The sequence below is a fragment of the Corvus hawaiiensis genome, chromosome 3 (genome assembly GCF_020740725.1).
Source record: "Corvus hawaiiensis isolate bCorHaw1 chromosome 3, bCorHaw1.pri.cur, whole genome shotgun sequence".
NCBI lineage: Eukaryota > Metazoa > Chordata > Aves > Passeriformes > Corvidae > Corvus > Corvus hawaiiensis.
This window is the reverse complement of record NC_063215.1, coordinates 92,358,372-92,377,811: the sequence shown is the minus strand read 5'-3', so window position 1 is coordinate 92,377,811 and position 19,440 is coordinate 92,358,372. Positions and strand designations below refer to the sequence as shown.

Below are 19,440 nucleotides of genomic sequence, written 5' to 3'. Positions count from 1 at the left end.
GGAAAGTTTCAGGACTATTGTCAAAGGAATTTCTACTCTTCGTAGCAGGGGAGAAAAAGCAGTGTGTCATATGGAAGCCAGAGAATTAACTATGAAGAAAAGGTGTATATATTTTTTCTGTTGAAGAGTTTTTACAATGTTTTAATACAGTCATGATAGTGAATTCTTTTCCCAGTCTGACACACTGTTCATCCTCTTATTTTTATGCTCCCAGCCACCACGTGTCCTTTCCTTTTTCAAAACAGACCCTGAAAATGAGTTTTTCTGATGAGAGGCAGAAGGCATGGCCATTTAACTGTATGTTTTGTTACATCTACAGATGCAGCAGCTTGAGAAACAAGTTGTAGATGCTGATCGTCAAGCAGAGAGAGCGTTTCAGCAGGTATAAACACTTGGAAAAATATCTCCACTAGCTGTGTATGTATGGTACTTTAATGAAATGAAATTCAAAAAATTGCTTTATTCTTAAGTACTTCTAAAATTGGAGAAGACGGTTTAACATCTGTTGATTTATCTTAACTGAGAGTTCTGATACCTTTCTTTGCTAGCTACTCAGTTAAGTTCAATAAAGTCAAAGCGAACATCACAAATCAAAAACAGATACATGTAATGAGTTTCTTCATTGATGCACCATGAGTCTTTGATACATGATGCATGTGGAAGCAAAAGGGAGAGGAAACAATGGCCTGTTCTAGAAGATCTGTAAGAAAATAAAATGAGGCTACCCAATACAGTCTCGAAATAGAACTGTTCTGGGTTGTTTGTTCCTCTTGTAGAAGTTACATCATTTATAGAATGAGATAGTGGCTAAATATTTAACCAAAGTTGCCTTTTGATTCCAAATGGCAGATTTAGCTACTGTAGACATTTCATGAACATACCTCTGCTATTCCTGAAACATTCCTCAGATCTTATTGCGAGACAGATAGAAACTGAAAATTATAAGACTAAAAATGTTCACGTACTAATTTGGAGTTAGAAAACATTCCTGACTACAAGCCAAGTGCTTTTAAGCAGTTTTTTAGAATGCTACTGATAATTTGCTGGGCTTTTTTACAGTGTGCAATTGTTTATTTATTAAAACATTGTTTACAGCTCCTTGTAGATAAATTGCATTCTTCCCATACTGGTGTTTCTAAAAGCTTGTGTGTTACAAAACCAGAAGCCTCTCACAGATGCTAACAAAATCTGTGTAAGATCTTTCAGTGTTTTGCCTGTTGGTATTAAGTGCTAGGGAGACATCATGAACTGTGGGGTTTCTTCTTAAATAGGCTTCAAAACTGTGCAGGGTTATCTTGAATCTTAAGTGTGGAACAGTCTATTTTGTGATTAAATTACTACTTTTGACTTGGAGTATTATGTTTCTTAAACTTCTATATTTGACTTTCCAAATAGGTGCAGATCATGGAAGAGAAATTAAAAGCAGCAAATGTTCAAACAAGTGAATCAGAAACCAGGTTGTATAAGAGATGTCAAGATCTGGAGATCCTGATACAAGATAAAAATGATATAATACAAAAATTGGAGCAACAACTTGAAGAACAGGTTAGAAATAATGGTGTTACAGAAGAGAAACATCAATTCCCTTCTTAATTATACACAGGGTAAATCAAAATTTAGATCAATAGAGGACCAGAAAAGTTTAGCATTATTTCTGTTGTTTGATTAAAGAGGTTCCCACTGGAAGTACGTAATTTGAATAATGTTTATTCCTTTCCAAATTACGCTCTGGCTTCCATTGAAAGAACATCTGACTTTCAAGAGGGAAAAGATGATACTGTCTCCCCTGAAGAGCTGTCATTTTTCCTAGAGGAAAGAGGAATAGCAGCCTCTGTGAAGGCCCTATTCCTCATTTTTTAAAAACCACTATGTATTACACAGGAGCCTGAATTACTTCAAGCAATCTTAGGAATTGTGTCTGAAGATACTATTCGGGTAGATTATATTACTCAGTGACAAATATACTTATGTCAATTTTTTCCAGAAGCAAATAAGACTGCAAGAAGCAAAAATCATAGAAGAAAAAGCAGCTAAAATAAAAGAATGGGTGACAGTCAAGCTTCATGAGGTATAACTCTTGCTACAATACTTACACAGAAAATATAATGGTGTGACTGGATATCCCTTAGACCTTTTGGTTGTTAAAAGCCTGCGTGCCATAGTGAAAAAAATGCTTCCCATTTTGAAAAAAAGGGCACAGAGAGCAGAGTGTCCATGTCCCTTAAATTCTGATGTCGGGTTTGGTCAGCCCGTATGATCTGGATCCTCTTTCTAGAGAAAGGGCCCAGAACTGCTCTCTGGAAGGTCAACTTCTCCCCTTCTTGAGAGAGCTCGCAAGCTGAGCTTATTCAAGCAGATGCCTAAAGTGTGAATAATCCCCAGAAAGCCGACCAAGCCTGCTGGGGCCTGGCAGAAAAAAGGCCTTGATCATTTTTTATTTCACAATGCCCACACTACTCTTAGTCATGAATAGTTTCAGGGACACCAGCTCTAGTTTCAAGAGACCAGTTGTCTCCCTTTTTTCCCCTGCTGTGGTAAGATAACCATGTCTTAGCCCTGCGTAAGGCTGCCAGCTTTGGGGTGCAGCTGTGCTTTCTCCTCCCTGGGCGTAGAATTTAAAGTTGCCTGTAAAAGTTAAAATCTTACTCTCTTGTAGTTAACTGAAAGTTATACTCGAGTTGAAAAACAATTAAATTATTGTTTTTGAAGTAAGAAACTAGAAGGTACTTACATAAAATATTTATTTTTAGTCTGTGAGGGCTAAAGTAAATTATTTTGAAATAATTTAATAAAAATGCCATTAAATTTAGCTAAAATTACCATGAAAAAGTTTGGACAAAATCAAGTATGACTCAAACTATTTACTTACTCTTTATGGAAAATCTCAAGCTAGTTTCACAGATGTGACTAAGTGTCACTCAGTGGGAAGTGGAATTGCTGGCTCCCTTCTGTGTGACAAGGGATATCCAGATTCAAATCTGTTTGCCTAATCTGGAGCAGGAGTTTGGACCAGCATCTTTTACCTCCCAGTGGTGGGCTACAGCAATGGGTTGCTGGTTTTTTATTTCCTGTAGAAAGACTTTTGCTTTGTATAAAGTTTGCTGACACCTATTTTTGTTTTAACTTTTGCTGTGGGATGGCAAGGAGGCATTAGAACCATCATTCCCTCTGGTTCCTCTGCTTGCTCTTGGTTTTGCAAGGTGGCACAGAAGTTTGTAATTCTAGCCCTCTGCTTTTATTAAAAATGCCAGTGCAGTTCTATTTTTCTCTTTATTTATTAAGGATTTTTAAAGCAGTCATGGATTTGCTTGGTTGGGGGAATGATTTTGGCAGAATTGAGCAAATAATCATTGCGGGGAATTTAGTAGCTCAGAATAAAGAGATGCCTAGACTGGTATTCAGAGAAGCAGCAGAGAGGAGCTTACTATTTGAAGTAGCTCTATCCTTAGATAAGCAGAAATTCACATTTCACATTTATGTAATGACTTCAAGATTTGTTTCACCAATGGATGAGATTACATTTATATGCTTTTAGTTAGAGGTGGAAAATCAGAACCTTCGCTTGATCAACCAAAAGCAAACGAAAGAGATGAAAACAGTACAATCTAAACTGCAAGGTAAATGTACAAATCTTCTGAAAGCTTCTCTCTAATGGTATATTTCTTTCTATTCCCTATTAATGTGTGCATCTACATGAATGAAGATATTCTGTGAAATCACAAAGATTTCAGAGAGTATGAACTGACATCAGAGTGACTGTACACGAAGGTTTTAGGAAGGAATCACTTGGTTTTATACTGAAAAGACATGCAGACAAGGCACAACTGGTTTTTGTGGGGTGAACGCGCATCGCTGTTACTTAAGAGGTTCTGCAAGTAAAAAGATTTTACTGGATTTATGACAGATCTTTGCTTTCACTTCTGTATAGTATAGGTGGTCCCAGCACTGTTAAGAAATACATGAATGTCAGCCTGCGTTTGCTTTTTCTAGCAAATGGTCAGCTGGGAGTCAGAATTCCAATCAGATCTTTTTAGTTACTGCCTTTGACTACAGTGATCCAAAATCTTAATTCAGACCAGAGTATCACTCTCCAAATGGATATAGTAAATTTAAAAATCATAAAGTGTAAATAAAGAAAAGAGGACTATCCCCTCCAAGAAGCATAATTTCACATTAATCAAAGTTGAATTTTATTCACCACCATGTTGCCTGTTCACAAACTTTCTTAAGTCTGTCTGAAGGTTCCCATCGTCCTCTCCATGCTTGGTTGATCTGACAATTCACTATCACCTGCAAATTGTGTTAATTTGCTACCTAGCCTTCATTTCTTGATAATATTCAGAAATGTGCATAGAGAAGTGTGTGTGTGTACACACATAGTATGCTTAATATATGAAAATACAAACATTTAAAAATTCATATGCAATATGAAGTTTTTAAACTAAGATGCACCTTTCTGTTAATGAAGAAACTGGATTGTTTTGCTTCTTTGCTATCTTTTGATAAGTAGCAATTCCATACACTTCTAGTCATTCTCTTCTGAGAGATCTATTTAAAGGCTTTTTGAGACCATGTAGTTTCCAATACACAGTTACTTATACACCCCAAAATATTAAGAAATTTATTACTATTTGCAGTGTCCATGCTGGTGACAGGCTATAGATTATGAACACTTGGTACTGTTATAAGCAATTTTACAGTTATGGGTAAGGGCCTTTTGTTCCCGGATCTAGCATAGGGATTTTTATGAACAGGGATGGACAGATTTCATGTTCCAGGCAGTTCATTAATTTCTGCTTTCACTTTCTCTTGAAGTCCTCCTCCATATAGACCTTCTAAACCTGGTAACTTACTCTTCTGTATTTGCTGAAGCACCTGTTACAGATTCTCTTAATATTTTTATCTGAAGGGAAGGCCTTCACATATTTTAATACTATTGTTCTACAGTCTTTCCCATATTACATATCCTAGAACAGCCCATAGGTTTAATTGCAGTCATAGCAGAATAAAATCAGGCATTTTTACTGGGTTTTCATTAAGAACATGTTTTATATCTTACTACTGTGAAATTGTTACAAGATTTTTTCTTTCTATTGTTAAAAAAAAGTCAAATTTTAAGAACTAGAAATGTTGCTCTGGGTTTCTCTTGATATGGGGAGGTATCAGGTAGGTTTTTATCCCTATAATAAATTTTTAATTATCTTTTTTTTCTAAATTTTAGTTACATTTAAAAAAACAACTTTTCACGGCAGAGTAAAGAGAAGAGTAGTATAGCTTGTTGTATCTCACTAACACAAGATTTCTGAATTACTGTTCTTCAGAAGCTACTGGCAAGAAATCTGTTAATTCAACACAAAAGCCTGGAGAGTGTCAGCGACTAAGCAGTTTGACTTTTAGATGCTTTTCAAATAGAGCAAGAAGTCCACAACCGTCTCCTAAGCTTGAAGAAATAAGCAAGGCTTCATCTAAAGAGTCAGACTACTCTGAAGGCAAAAAGATGCCAGGTACCTTGTCACCAATACTGCCGTTTTATTCTGACACAAGCAGAAAACTAAAATCAACAACCCTGTCAGTGCATCCAAACCAGCTGTTTTCAAAGTACATCCCAGTACTGTCTCCCTCTGCTCTGCTCCTCTTTTATTACTAGGAAGAAATCCTGTTGAGCACTACAGTCTCTGTAATACCACTAATACATTATTTGACAGCTTGCAGAGGCTCCTGGGTGCTTTGGCTGTGAAGGAAAGATATGGTTGTGACGTTTGTTGTTGCTCTGGTCCTTCGTTTGAATCCCTTGTACTCAAATCCCTTATGACCTCAGTATTTTCTCCACAGTTAATCATGGTACCCAAAATGGTTAGCTGAGGTCTTTTGAAAATAAGAAATTGAAAGAGATCCTATGAATATTTTGTGTATTTATATTACAGCAAGTTCATTATGCAAGTGGCTATGTATTATTACTTCCATATTTATAGATGAGGGAATTGAAGTGAGAGTGATCTTTTCAAGGGAAATGATAAGAAATAGAACCTTCGGCTTGCCTAGATCAAAACAGATAATTTTGGGGACTTCATTACTTTAATGTGGGTGAAATTAAAATCTTTGTCATATTCAATCCACTTTAACTTCATACAGCTATTTAACATAGACTTTTCCAAGTGTCTGTGTAGAAAAACCCTAGTTCTTGCATCTGATTTAATTTGGAAGCATGCAGGCCTCACTAACATGTTGCAAGCTATAGCTCTCTCTTGCAAAACCAGGTAAAAGTGAAGAGCAGAAACAAAGCTATTTTTAACACAATGTCTTTCCTGAAGTACTTTCTGTTAGTCTCTCTTGTACATCTTAAGCATTCACCATTGGGAATACAATAATAGCTTCCAGAATAAATTTCTGTGTATAAACACTGTAGAAATGCTCAGAATAGTTGATTTGTTAATGAAAATACTTTCTGACAAGCTTTTATTAAACTTTAATTTTCCTTAGATTTAGTAAAGCAACTAAATTTGTATGCCCTCTTAAGTATTTGGCTTTTTGTTAGTTTTGTTTGTTTGTTTTCACACATACACTGGAGATAAGCTCCAGTCTGCTTATCTTTATATTTATTGCCATTTTTAGATCAGCTAGAACTTTGAGTAATGTTCATTACGGTTTTTTGGTGAACATAATTTGCATTCAGTCACATTAAAAAATTTATAATCTTTTTCTTAATGTTTATTACTTACAATATTAAAAAACTCACTCATTTGAAATTATTACCTACTTACTATTTACAGGCATGATGACAAAACCATTTATCAGTCAAGTTTGCTAAAGTAATTTTCTCATGTTCATTATATTTCTCCTCTAGAGAAGGATATCCTGGAAACTACCTTTGCTGGTCCTGTACACGAGACAAATAAAGGTCAGAAGTCATTGCAACAAAGTTCCTCTGGTTCAGAGCAGAACAAAAATGTGAGAATAAGCTACTCATCCAAAGACATAGACAGTGACATGTCAAAGAACTCATGCACTACTGGGAGTGACTGGAGCTCAGATGAGGATGGAGGAGACAATAAAGGACTGAAATCCAGGTGTGCGTCGACTCTTTCAAGCCACACATCTGAAGAGAATGCAAGGTACAGTAGAGTGGGAAGTGAAATGTATTTGACAGCATCTGATGACAGTAGTTCTCTATTTGAAGAAGAGAGTTTTGATGTTAAGAGGACTCAGCAAAAGAAGCTATACTCATGGCAGCAAGGGTCCCAAAGAAAAGGACTGAGCAATCCAGGTGGAAAGTGCCACTCTGACTTCACAAGGAAAAAGAAAGACCAAGATAGTTCTTCGGATGAGCTGAATAAGAAATTTCAGTCACAGAGGCTAGATTATTCATCCTCATCCAGTGAGGCAAATACCCCAAGTCCCATTTTAACCCCTGCTCTGACACCCAAACATCCAATTCTAGCAACTTCTGCAGGTTCTCAATGCACAACTCCATCAGATTTTCCCTCCAATTTGCCACATCCAAGGTTACGGACTCCTAATGTCTTTAGTCTAAATTCAGCATTAGCAAAGAAACACCTAAGCCAGCCCCAGCTGAGTTCTGACAGAATGTTTGGTAGGAACAGAAATGCCATAAGCATGATCCGTCCATGGAGACCTCAGGAAACAGACATAGATCTGGTGGATGGAGAAGATACTGGTATTTTAGAGAAAATGGAGATTGGCTGTGATGAAGGAGCATTTACCTATGACTGCACTGAAGCACAAAATGCTGAAGCCCAGGAACTCTGTGATACGACAAAAAAGGGTGCTAGCAACAAACCTCCAACGCCTCCATTACATCGATTTCCTTCCTGGGTAAGCATGGTAATAGATATTTTTCCTACTGGCAAAACTTTCTTTTCATCACTCTCTTCTATGATTTTTGTTGCCTCTATTTTAATTATTCTCTGTTTAATGACAAGACAGGGCATTAGCTTTATTGTAACTAAGACTACAAACTCAGAACCAAGTTTTATTTTAAGCACAGTATTCCTGCCATTGAAAAACATGGTCTCTATTTCATAGATAAACCCAGCTTTTTTTCATGTCTCATCTAAGTTATGTATATCCTTTTGAGTGTATCCAAGAATGTAGTGCTTGTGACTGCATGCATTTATTTAGCTGAACACTAACACAGCCCAAGAATGCTGGTGTCAATGCCCTTGCTGTAAGCACTGTACCACTCACAATCTAGACAATTAAGTCGAGAGCAGACAACTACAAATTACACAAGTAATTGATCGCATTTCCAAGTAAAATTTTAAAGCTATCAGTCAGGATGTTAAAATAGATATTAATATGTCTTACACAAAATCCAAAATTAACTGAGGCAAGATTCACTGATTCTGTGGTTTCTGTATCAGAGATTTATTAATTAATTTATTAAATCTCTATCTATTTATTTTTCAGAGATGAATAATACATTGATGTAACAGCTTCTCTGTGTATGTATTTTAGTGAACTTTTCGCATTATACATTTTCTTATTGTAGCCTTTTAACACAAAATGGTTGAAAAGTTGTCTTCCAATGGCATTTCTCCGTTCTTTACACACAATCTTCCATTACAAAACATTCTTGTTATAGCTTTTTTGGCACCTGATAATAGTATTTTTAAGAATAAGTTACTTACAGGGCACGCATTGTATGAAAAATGTTGGAAAAGACTATGGCTATGACGTGTATGGCATAGAAAAGAAGGATGCATTTTTCCGTTGCTATTGATAATGTCATTTTATGAACCATTTTATCACATAGTTGCACTAACACAAAGACTAGGAAGCTAAACAGAACAAAAGTAATTGTTGTGTTTTAATTATCTACCATCAAATCCATTCTGCTTATATAGGAAAGCAGAATTTATGCTGTAGCCAAATCTGGTTTAAGGATGTCTGAAGCTTTCACCATGGAATCTCTTAATAAAAGTAAGTGGTTTAGTTGTTCATTGTCCCATCAATGAAAGTTCTCTTCCTATCGTGATTTGTGAGCAAGGACCTTGAAAATATTTTTATAAACATTTAGTTATCAGCTATTTAAATCCTAGATCACTGGTTATCTTTTCATTGTCTTCTGATACCTTACATCTTGACTTTCTGCTGAATTTGTACTTTGTTCACTCCAGTTTACTTTGCAATTCACTACTTTGAAGATTCTATACCAGGTACTCATTTTAAAAGGGTTAGCAAGTTAATGACTGCAATTTTATTTATGCTTTTTAAAAGCATTGTAAATTTCAAAAAGGTATAAATCTCACATCCAAAACTGTTCAGGAGTTAGTTTGCTTTTTATAGCAGTTATACAACACAAAAAAATATTAAATTTGAATTTGTTAATTGAGGGGTGAATTAGGAAGGTAATTTATAAAATATGTTGCTTTTTTAGGTGCTGTTTCACTAACTTCATGCTCCATATCTGGATTATATACATCTCTGATATATAAGAACATGACCACTCCTGTCTACACCACTTTGAAAGGGGTAACTGTTTTACTGTTTTACTGTTCTACTGTTTAAAGAAAATTTTTAAATATCATTAGGCTTCACATCCAGGAACTTGCTGTTTCACATTTGATACTACCATGCCAAATATGTTGTAAGTTGATGTATAGAGATCACAGACCCCCAGAAGTAACAGATATATCAAATAGCTGGGGAATAAAAAAATACTGCTTGAAAAATGCTACTAGCCTAGGTCAATTCTTCTTAGGTTCCTTGGTGATTTTTTCCAAAGGCTTGTTAATTACTAACAGAACCACATGGTGTTCAATGTCATAATTAAAAGTGTGTGTCTGTGTAGAAATGTCTTTGTGTCAGTGCCAGAGCTGTTTCTAGTCACACAGCCAGCACTCAGTAATTACAGCATTGTTTATTTTCTGGCAGCCTTTTGTGATTTGGAAAGACCCATGCCTTGAGCTACCTCAGGTTTCTGTTTTAAAGTATGGGTGTGGTTGAGTATACAGAGGGCAGAGGGAATTCGGTTTTATGTTAACATTTGTGTGCCAAAACTCACAACCCAGGCAAGAACAGCTTTGAGTATTATGAAGCCAGCAGAGCCCTGCCACAGTATGAAGGAAATGACTGATACCCTTTTTGCAAGGTACCAAAAATGTTGTGTTCATTTCTGCAGAAGGCAACTCAAATAAGCAACAGCCCATTTCTAGATGAGTCATCGGGATCTGAGGAAGAAGACAGCTCTCGCTCCAGCTCAAGGACTTCCGAGTCTGATTCTCGAAGCAGAAGTGGTCCAGGGAGTCCTCGGGCTATGAAACGAGGTAGGCAAAAACCGTAAGAACAAGTAACTTCTGGGATGTTTGGTAAACTAGGCAGTTTACATGATCTTCTTAGGAATTGATTTCTTCTTAAACAGTGTGGCCATCTAAAATCTAGGCTCTCAAAACCTAGATCTGTTACTCAAGCAGGAGAAAGGGCTGTTATAGATGGCTTTCTTTTTATTGCTGTTATTATAGATATCTTTTTAAGGCATTAACCTTGTAGCTAGCTGTTGTCATGTGGGGAAAGTGAGTTGTACATTTAAAGCAAGAAGCACCATTCTATCTATACTCTGTCATGCCAAGGACTTCCTGTGACTTTTAACAGTAGAAAAAAAACTGCCATCAGAAAAACCCCACACATATATTGAAGTTTGTAAAACAATTTCATGTGATCAGAAAGCAAGTGGAAATGTTCCCTCAATAAATTATTTGGTTCTGTCACCTTATGCAATAAAAGACTTCTTTCATTTTTACAGTGATTGTCTCAAGGTCCTGTGCAAAGATTTAGTTAAAACACTTGCATCCAGTAATGTCCTGTGTTTTGTGGAAGAAAAATCTCACAGTTCTAGGTGATTGTGTGTTTTCCATCTGCAAAATGGAAATAATGTGTTTCATAGTATTGAGAGATACAGTGTTTCCTCATTAGGTGACATTATCAGTGTTACATAACTGCAAGTATTGCTTCACTGGGTAAACCAAGAGAGACCAAGATCCCAGTGAGGCCAAGTGTTAAGATCCTTCACTATATTTTGCTTTAGAAATGCAAAATAACATTATTGTCTCTATTATACATGTGAAAATCCCAGTTAGCAGGAGCTCTGCTCAGTGACTCTGGAGCAAGCTGACAGAGCCACTGGTCCCACTTGGCATTTTCCAGTGGCAGCCACAGCTGGAGTTTCCAGTGATGTAGTTTTGCCACATTAGTGTGAAAAGGGCCCCATAGATCCTGCTTCCCAGCAGCTCCATCCTGCTGAGCAAAAACCAGTGCCACGGCTTCAGACACATCTCATGTTATGTGCTTACACAACAGGAAAGCTAAACTGGGTAATTTAAAAGCTGGTTTCACCTGCAATTTCTATCTGCGTCTGTAAAATGGAACCATTCCTTTTGCTTGTGCTTTCTTCCCATAAAATAGTCCTTGCACTGTTTTGTGTGTGGAAACCTTTCTTAACCACAAAACACATATGTACATGTCTTTGTTGAGATCACATTGTTTAAAAATCTAGGCAGTCACACATTTCACCAGAAGCATGATTAGCTCGCTGCAAATTTGTTATTAAAGACCCACCATGAGAAGAGAAGAACCCACTCTGAAAGCCTTGGTGGCTTACCAAAGCAATAAATGAGAAAAGCCTTTTTTAAGAATAAAATTGGCAAATAAGTTGGGAAATTATTGAAACAAAGGAAAAAAGGCCTTTTCATTTCAGTTTTGGAGAGTATAACCTTGCAGAGTTGAACACTAGTCCTTACAAAAGGACACATTTACGTGCATGAAAATATTTCTATAATGAAAGAGGGAGGAGTTTGAGATTTTATTACTGATTCACTAGAATTGAAAGCAGGGTGCATTTTTTTTCAGGATTAAAGCTAATAAACTCCTAAAACCCCCTGAAATATGAAATTCAAACTTTTAGAAAACCTCAGTATACAAATTCACACTAATTGCAAAACACAGTCACCTACAGCTTCAACACAAAGCAGATGCTGAGTATGACTTCTTAGTATGCAAGCAGTTGCATGAGAAATCCAGATGCTACAGTGAGTGAGAGAAAGTGCAGGGGGAAGGTTGCTTAATTTAATTAAAGATCCTGGGGGCTTTTTCTAGACAATGAGTATGATTCATGGCACTAACTCCCTCCTTAAAAAAGCTGTGGTAAAGTAACAGAGGGTGATAATATACATAAGACATTTTTTTGTTGTTCCGTTTACAAGGGACTTTAACTGTGTAATTATGAATAAAATGAGAACTTGCACTGTGCTAGTAGTTCAGTGAGCTGATATTTTAAAAAATCCTTGGTTCCTGATGGAATGTCTGCCTGGAGATTCTATTCAGATGTTCTTACTGCATGGCTATTCTGATCTCAGTTGTTTCTAATATAACAAAAATACGTATGTAAAGAACTCTCTTTCTTTTACCACAGGTGCTTCTCTGTCTTCTGTGACCTCTGAAAGTGACTATGCTATTCCCCCAGATGCATATTCAGTAGATACAGACTATTCAGAACCAGAGCAGAAAGTTCCTAAAACCTCGTCCTCATCTAGTGATAATGGAAAAAATGTGAGTACTGAAGTTCTGTGAAGAAGTGCACCTGAGGTGCTGTGTGTATATTTATGTTCAAAGACTGCTACCAAATCTTTTCATTCAGTCTTGCTGACTCGCAGACTGCCTTATGAGTACAAACAGCAAAATATACCAACATTAGCCATGTAAGATTATAATTAGTGAAGGAAAGTGAAAGATAATTCTAAGCTTTCTATATAATGAAAGAAAAATAGGTTGACCACTCCAGAACACAATTCAAAGTCCTTGAGACTTCCTTTCTTGGAACCAGATCTGGTATCAGATTGCACGTGAAATACTAAAATCAGTTTAAAATTATTATTTGAATATTTGGATACATAGAAGGGCATTCCAATAAGGAGCTGAAGTCATCAGTAGAAATCTATGTGCAGTAATAAGTTTCTACACTTTCTTCATACTGGGAAAACATCAAAGAAATATAAAGTAGAGTAACATGTGAAGACAGGTCAAAGAAACCAAACCATTACAAGGTATTGGTCAGTCTCCAGGAGCTTTTTAATGGCTTGTGTTAGTAGTTAGTGTCGTAACATACAAGTGGATTGACTACCTGCTGATGAAGATTATTTTAAGCTTTCTTCACAGAGAAAAACTGTGAACTCTATTCCGCAGATGTACACACTAGAAGTTTGTCTGTGAGGAGCCCAGAATTAGTGCTTTATATCTGGTCTCCAGGTTAGGATCTGGAGTTGGGAAAAAATATGTATTTATTCTTTATTCATTCTGTTCCTTGTTTAATATAAACAACTAGAAAGTAAAATCAGAAATCATCACATTCTTCATTCTTTTGTATAGTTCAGGGCACTTACTCTCCTTCATGTACTATAACAGTAAGTAGGGATATTCATTAGTAATCCCATGTGCATGACATTTGTCTTAATTGATGCTTGTAAATCTTTGTCCTTGGATTAAAAGTCTCATCAAATACTGTAATTATTATTTAGCATGCTTTTAAGTCATTAATATCTCTCTCTGTGTGCATTTATATATATTTCTGAGGGGGAGAGGTATGTGTATCTATGTATCTATGTGTATCTAACCACTTTTTATCTAACTTCTAAACAACCAGGAACCTTTGGAAAAATCTGGATATCTGTTAAAAATGGGTGGTAAAGTAAAGACCTGGAAACGACGGTGGTTTGTACTTAAAGGAGGTGAATTGCTGTACTACAAATCTCCAGTAAGTACATGTAACTTACCTGCTGTTTTATATTCGATTGTTTACTGAGAATCTAAGGCTGCTAGAAGGAAAAAAAATGCACTGCTGGTTTCTGAGCTGTTAGAGTGATTCAGTACTCACTTCCTCAAGAGGTTTACAAGGTACACAATGTCTAACTAGAAAGTATTTATCAAGATTAATGTTTAAATTAGTCCTATAATAATTTATTGCTATTTGTTGGTAGATTTAAAATATTCTTCTCCCGTTCTTTCCCTACAGAGTGATGTCATTCGAAAGCCTCAAGATCAAATTGAGCTAAATGCATCCAGCCACATTGAAAGAGGTGATGGAAAACAAACAATTCAGGTGCCTGCTTTTCTCTTCTATTGCTGAAAGTTTCAGCATTCCCTCCATCCCCAAAGCCAACCCTTTGTTCCAGTCCCTGTTGCACTGGAAGTCCAAGTGTGGACTTGGAATTAAATAATCAGTGCCTTTCATTTGAAACCAGAGAATTGTTTCAGTGACAAAAAATATAAAAAGGCCTACATGGAGTCTTGTTTGTATTGCCATGAAGGTTAGATCGTCACATATGGGATAGAAATAAAGAGAGCAGTCTGGGGGTCAACCACTGGGGTTGACAGAATTCATTTGTCTGAAAGGAGAATTGAGTTTTCTCAACTTGCCATCCTGGAACTTTTCAGATAAAGACTTAGAAAGGGTCTATCTGCTCTGCCTGGTCATGGAATGTTTCATTAATAAAAGGTACTTTGGAGAAAATAAATTCCCTGAAGTTGTGAAGCTACATTGGGTGGTGTATGTTACAAATCCCACACTGTGAGGTCGAATGTGTCAAGTTCTTGAAGCTAAAGACTCTTTGTTACTACACAGCTGACCACAGAGAAACGAACATACTACCTGACTGCTGATTCCCCCAACATCTTGGAGGAATGGATCAAAGTACTGCAGAATGTTCTTAAAATACAGGCTGCCAGCCCACTCTTCGTACAGTCCGAAATCAAGCCAACCATGAAAGGATTACTTACAAAGGTAGGAAAACACTTCTTCCCCCAGTCTGCTTTATTCCAACACTGTTTAGGTTAACACTGGCCTTACTGTGCTTCAGATGAGCCCTTAGATGAGATTCTTATGCCCTTAATAGAATTACACAGTTTTAATTTTATGTCTAGTAATGGGGATAGGAATTTGAACCGAGGCATGCATTCCCAATATCACCAAAGTTCAGAGATGGTGAAAATAGTCTGTATTTCTCTGGCTGTCATTGTTCCTAATGTTCTGTAATTACAGGTGAAACATGGATATTCCAAAAGGGTTTGGTGTACCCTAGTTGGAAAAATTCTGTATTACTTCCGTAATCAAGAAGACAAGGTAGGTCCCTTACTTGTTTCTTCAGTGCATGTAGACTTTAAACAGTAACCTACAGCTCTATTAAGGTACAGTTGGCCTTGGTATTATACACAGATTGTCAACTTGGAAGATTCTATCTAATAGCCAGCAATCCAGACCACACCCATTGGTCTCTTTCTACAGGACATATTGTGCATCTTATCCCTAGCTGAAGGGAGACACAGATTTGCTGAGAGTTCAGGTGTCCCTTTCTGACAGGCATCAGAAAAGACTCAGCTGTCATGTAGTTCTGGAAGCAGACCCTTTCTAATGTCTCTTGCAGTGGGCAGTGACTCCAAGTTTCAAGAATTTAAATGTTCTTTCTCTCCCTCAGTTGACTTCCAAATCCTGTTCTTTGGTATGTCACTGTACCTGTACAGTGCTGCAAGAGCTAGGACACTTCCTAGACATGATTTTCACCTGTCCCTTTGCTCCCAAGGCATTGTATTTTGTCATTGAGGAACATCTTCTTAATGGAGGCAGGTCAGAAATAAGATTTTGGAACAGTCCACTGATCCATTATAAAAAAAATCCACAGAAATTCTCATATTTGTACTTCTGTTTTAAGAAGATAATCACACTGGAGCCAGTAACTCATAGCTTTTGTATAGAGCCAGTTATTCCCTTTGTTGTCCTTTCCTTTTATAGCAGTTTTAAACATCAACTAAAACCCATTTCTAGAACTATATGAATAAGATAGCAGTAACCATCCATCAAAACATTTTATTTTTATTGCTCCTAAAAACAATATAAAACAGGGTTTGGAAATCAACTGAGTAGAGTATTCATCTCTAGCTCATCCTACAGAGACATTAAAATTAATGTACAATTTCTCCTGGGGAAAAATCTCTATGTTTAACATATCTGAATTTACCCAATTTTACCACTGAAGATTTTGGTATTTTAGCATGCTCTTTAGTTAAGAATTTTGCTGGATTCTTGTGAATATTTTCCTCACATTTGGAAGAAGTTTAGGTGCCCTTTTAAAGTAAAATTGAAACTAATGTGCTAACTTGTAACAGAATGAGAATTTTGCTTTTGTAAGCAGAATATGTATGAGAAGTTTTCCAAAGCTACTTTATTTCTAATGTTCAACAATACGCTAATTAAAATCATGTTTTCTGTAGCTGATGGTGTCTGCGCAGAAATAAATTACACAATCTGCAGTGGTTAATACAATAATAGAGTCCATTTAATTGACATCCTTTCAAAATGGAATTTAAATTTAAAAGTCAGCCAACTGTGTTTTAGTTAAACTTGGGTGAATAAATCAAATTCGACTACTTATATGTGAAACGACATCTTTTGATTCTCAGAATCTTATCTTACTCAAAAAGTTGAATGCCTCAGAAGCACTACAGAAAATATGAATCACCACCTCATTCTTTAATCCTTACCAGTGGCGCTGTGGGAAAGGAGGGAGCTTTGTGTAGAGTAGCCAGTCAGCCTCTGTCAGTCCTGTCACCCAGTTGAGAAGAGATCTCAGTATTTATGTTTGTTGTGGCTTCCTGTTGATAATGGCTATGAAATAATTACTTCTGTGAAAATTTCCTCCTGAATGGCTTTTTTAGATAAAATATTTCCTGATAAATGGTGCTAACTACATAAACATCTCAACACTGAAGCTCTGTGATCTCTCAGACTGGAGAAAGAAACCACCTAGGTCAATCATACAAAAAATTAACTTTTTGAGTTTAGAGTACAAACAAATCAGATACATCAACAATACATTACTGTCCTCTAAAATAACAAGATCATAATTAAAGTTCTGTGCTTGACACAGGAAATTTTTGATTGGAACCAGGTTTGGGAACTCTGAAGAATGACTTGTCTCACCCTAACATACATTTATTGCATTAGCTATGTATAGAGGCAGACCTGGAAAAGCATATTTGAAAATCTCATTTTCAGACTTTGGCACATATCATTCTCCTTTTGCTCTCTGCAACATCTGGCTTATCTGACATTCCTTGGCAGGACTGAAAATGAACAAATACAAATGGGTATGGATGGCAGTTCATGCTTTAATTTCTATTTGCAGAATAAGAAAAAATTGTGTATAATAATAAATATAATAGTATGTAGTATAAAATCAGTGTGCCCTGAAACAAACATTACCCCTCTCACCACTTTTGATGTTTCCTTCTAGTTTCCTCTTGGTCAAATCAAGCTTTTTGAGGCAAAGGTTGAAGAAGTTGATAGATCCTGTGATTCTGATGAAGATTATGAAGCCAGTGGACGCAGTTTATTATCAACCCATTACACTGTTGTTATCCACCCCAAAGACCAAGGACCCACTTACCTTCTTATAGGATCTAAACATGAGAAGGTAATAAATGGATATTGTTATTGAGTTTCAGTAACACATCTATGAGTATGGTGCTGTGATACAAATATTTCTTCAGGAGGACAAGGAGGACTACAAGTCACCTGGCTTGTATTTTGATATAATAGGAGAAGGTCCTGCTGTATTACCATCAATCAGTTTGTCTGCAAATCAGTGCTAGCATAGGTAATCCTTGTTAAAAACGACAAAAATGTGCAGGCTTGCCTACGTAAGTAGATGGTGCAGAATATCTTACATGCTGTAATGAGAATTTTGCTCGCATACCCTAACTTGTAGACAGAGCTGTAGCTGACCTTCCTCAGAGGTTACGGGGCACTGGTATCCATTTCACTGACAAGATTAACATTGCAAAGACATGCCCTACTGTAGTAAAGGAGCAATGAGAGGTGGGGTTAAAACCATTTTTATTATTGTTGCTTCATTGTTCTCAATTAATCTTGTAGACCTCATTTTGCTTTCTGGCCTTATCCCCAGGTTAGCAGGATCTGGCAGAGATAAAAAACTGCTTATGTAAGCTTTTGGAAGAGGAAAGGAAGAATGTCCTGATAATCAGACATGATTTCTGAGGGTAAAAACTTTTGAAGAGAGCCTTGTCCAATCTTTCTTGCTTAATATTTGTAACCTAGAGACCATGAATACGTGTTAATTCAACCAAAGGCAAACTCCTTTGGGCTTCAAAAGGAGTGCATGGTGGGGTTTCAAGTTGAGAGCAAAATCCTGATGAAGCAGCTCCTTCCAGCATGGAACGAGTGAGCTGCTATGTTTTTCTGCTTTAGGACACGTGGCTTTATCATCTGACAGTTGCAGCTGGAAGTACCAATGTAAATGTTGGATCTGAGTTTGAACAACTTCTTGGCAAATTATTAAATGTGGAAGGTGATGCCAGTAAGTTTATTCTCACTTCACATACTCATCTTCTGATGCTTATTTACGAAATGTACTCATGAACTGAATAAATTGCAAAATGTATATATTTTATCTGTTTAGCTTCTCAGATTTGGAGACATCCTACTCTTTGCCACAGCAAAGAAGGAATTACTTCCCCTCTTACAACACTGCCATCAGAAGCCTTGCAAACTGAAGCAATTAAATTATTTAAGGTAAAACCATAGCAGATGCCTTTTTTATTAACTGACTATTGTAACTCTTAGCTAAAGAATGGCTATTAGTTGGCTTACTAGAGATATTCAACAGATAAGAAAAAAGAAAAGATAAGTTTATATTTATCTTTAGTAGTGGTAACTAATGGACAGCAGCAAAATGTGCTCATATTACGTCACCAAAGACTATCACTTCCAGTGTAAAGATGACCTTGAGATGTGAGGGAGCTGTTTAGGCTTCAACTTTTGTTGTTCCTTCTTATTTGACAAGTTAGTGATGAAGTGCAAGTTAGTAGAAAAATCCATGGCCCTCATGAGTGATAATAACTTTACGTTGAAGTTCATAGCTCCAAAAAATCTAACAGCATAGACAGATCTCTGCATTCAGAAAACTGTATCTGAAATACTATTTTTTCAATTACATTCAGGAAAAAAATAGTAGGCAAAAGTTTTGTTGTAGATACATTTAAATCATCTGGGAGACATTTTAAAAATCAGAAGACAAAGAAAGTAAATTTTAAGTTTAAGGAAGTCATGGATTATTTCAAACTTCTCTTTTTAATAAAAAGAAAATATTTTCATATGAAGTAGCTATTCTTAAAAGACCAATTATTCAGTAATATAAATGGAGAAAATATTCCATAGCAAAATTACTAAAAGTATTTCACAAGAGTTTTTTGAGTTCACTTTTAAAGATTCTCCCAGATCTTTAAAAATACATATATATATATATATATATATATATATATATATATATATGTCCCAGTGTAGTAAAAATGCTTTATGACACATACTGGTTCATAACCGCTGAGCCACAGCTAGTTTCTTGAGAAATTCTGTCTGCC

The 19,440-nt window shown here is 36.3% G+C and overlaps 1 protein-coding gene across 8 annotated transcripts in view; it reads left to right on the top strand.

The window, feature by feature from the left end:
- The window catches only part of PLEKHH2 (pleckstrin homology, MyTH4 and FERM domain containing H2), a 55,100-nt gene that overhangs the window by 18,456 nt on the left and 17,204 nt on the right, over window positions 1-19,440 (top strand). For 6 of the 8 annotated variants that reach the window (XM_048296449.1, XM_048296448.1, XM_048296446.1 and 3 more), the window contains 17 exons: window positions 320-382; window positions 1,396-1,545; window positions 1,985-2,068; window positions 3,536-3,617; window positions 5,322-5,504; window positions 6,845-7,842; window positions 8,865-8,940; window positions 9,398-9,492; window positions 10,142-10,286; window positions 12,428-12,564; window positions 13,655-13,765; window positions 14,024-14,110; window positions 14,633-14,791; window positions 15,050-15,130; window positions 17,298-17,477; window positions 18,272-18,380; window positions 18,483-18,595. In XM_048296449.1, the coding sequence (XP_048152406.1) occupies window positions 320-382; window positions 1,396-1,545; window positions 1,985-2,068; window positions 3,536-3,617; window positions 5,322-5,504; window positions 6,845-7,842; window positions 8,865-8,940; window positions 9,398-9,492; window positions 10,142-10,286; window positions 12,428-12,564; window positions 13,655-13,765; window positions 14,024-14,110; window positions 14,633-14,791; window positions 15,050-15,130; window positions 17,298-17,477; window positions 18,272-18,380; window positions 18,483-18,595 (2,853 nt within the window). Of the gene's footprint in view, window positions 1-319; window positions 383-1,395; window positions 1,546-1,984; window positions 2,069-3,535; window positions 3,618-5,321; window positions 5,505-6,844; window positions 7,843-8,864; window positions 8,941-9,397; window positions 9,493-10,141; window positions 10,287-12,427; window positions 12,565-13,654; window positions 13,766-14,023; window positions 14,111-14,632; window positions 14,792-15,049; window positions 15,131-17,297; window positions 17,478-18,271; window positions 18,381-18,482; window positions 18,596-19,440 lie in introns of those variants that run through there. The other 2 variants (XM_048296445.1, XM_048296451.1) reach the window with 2 other exon arrangements.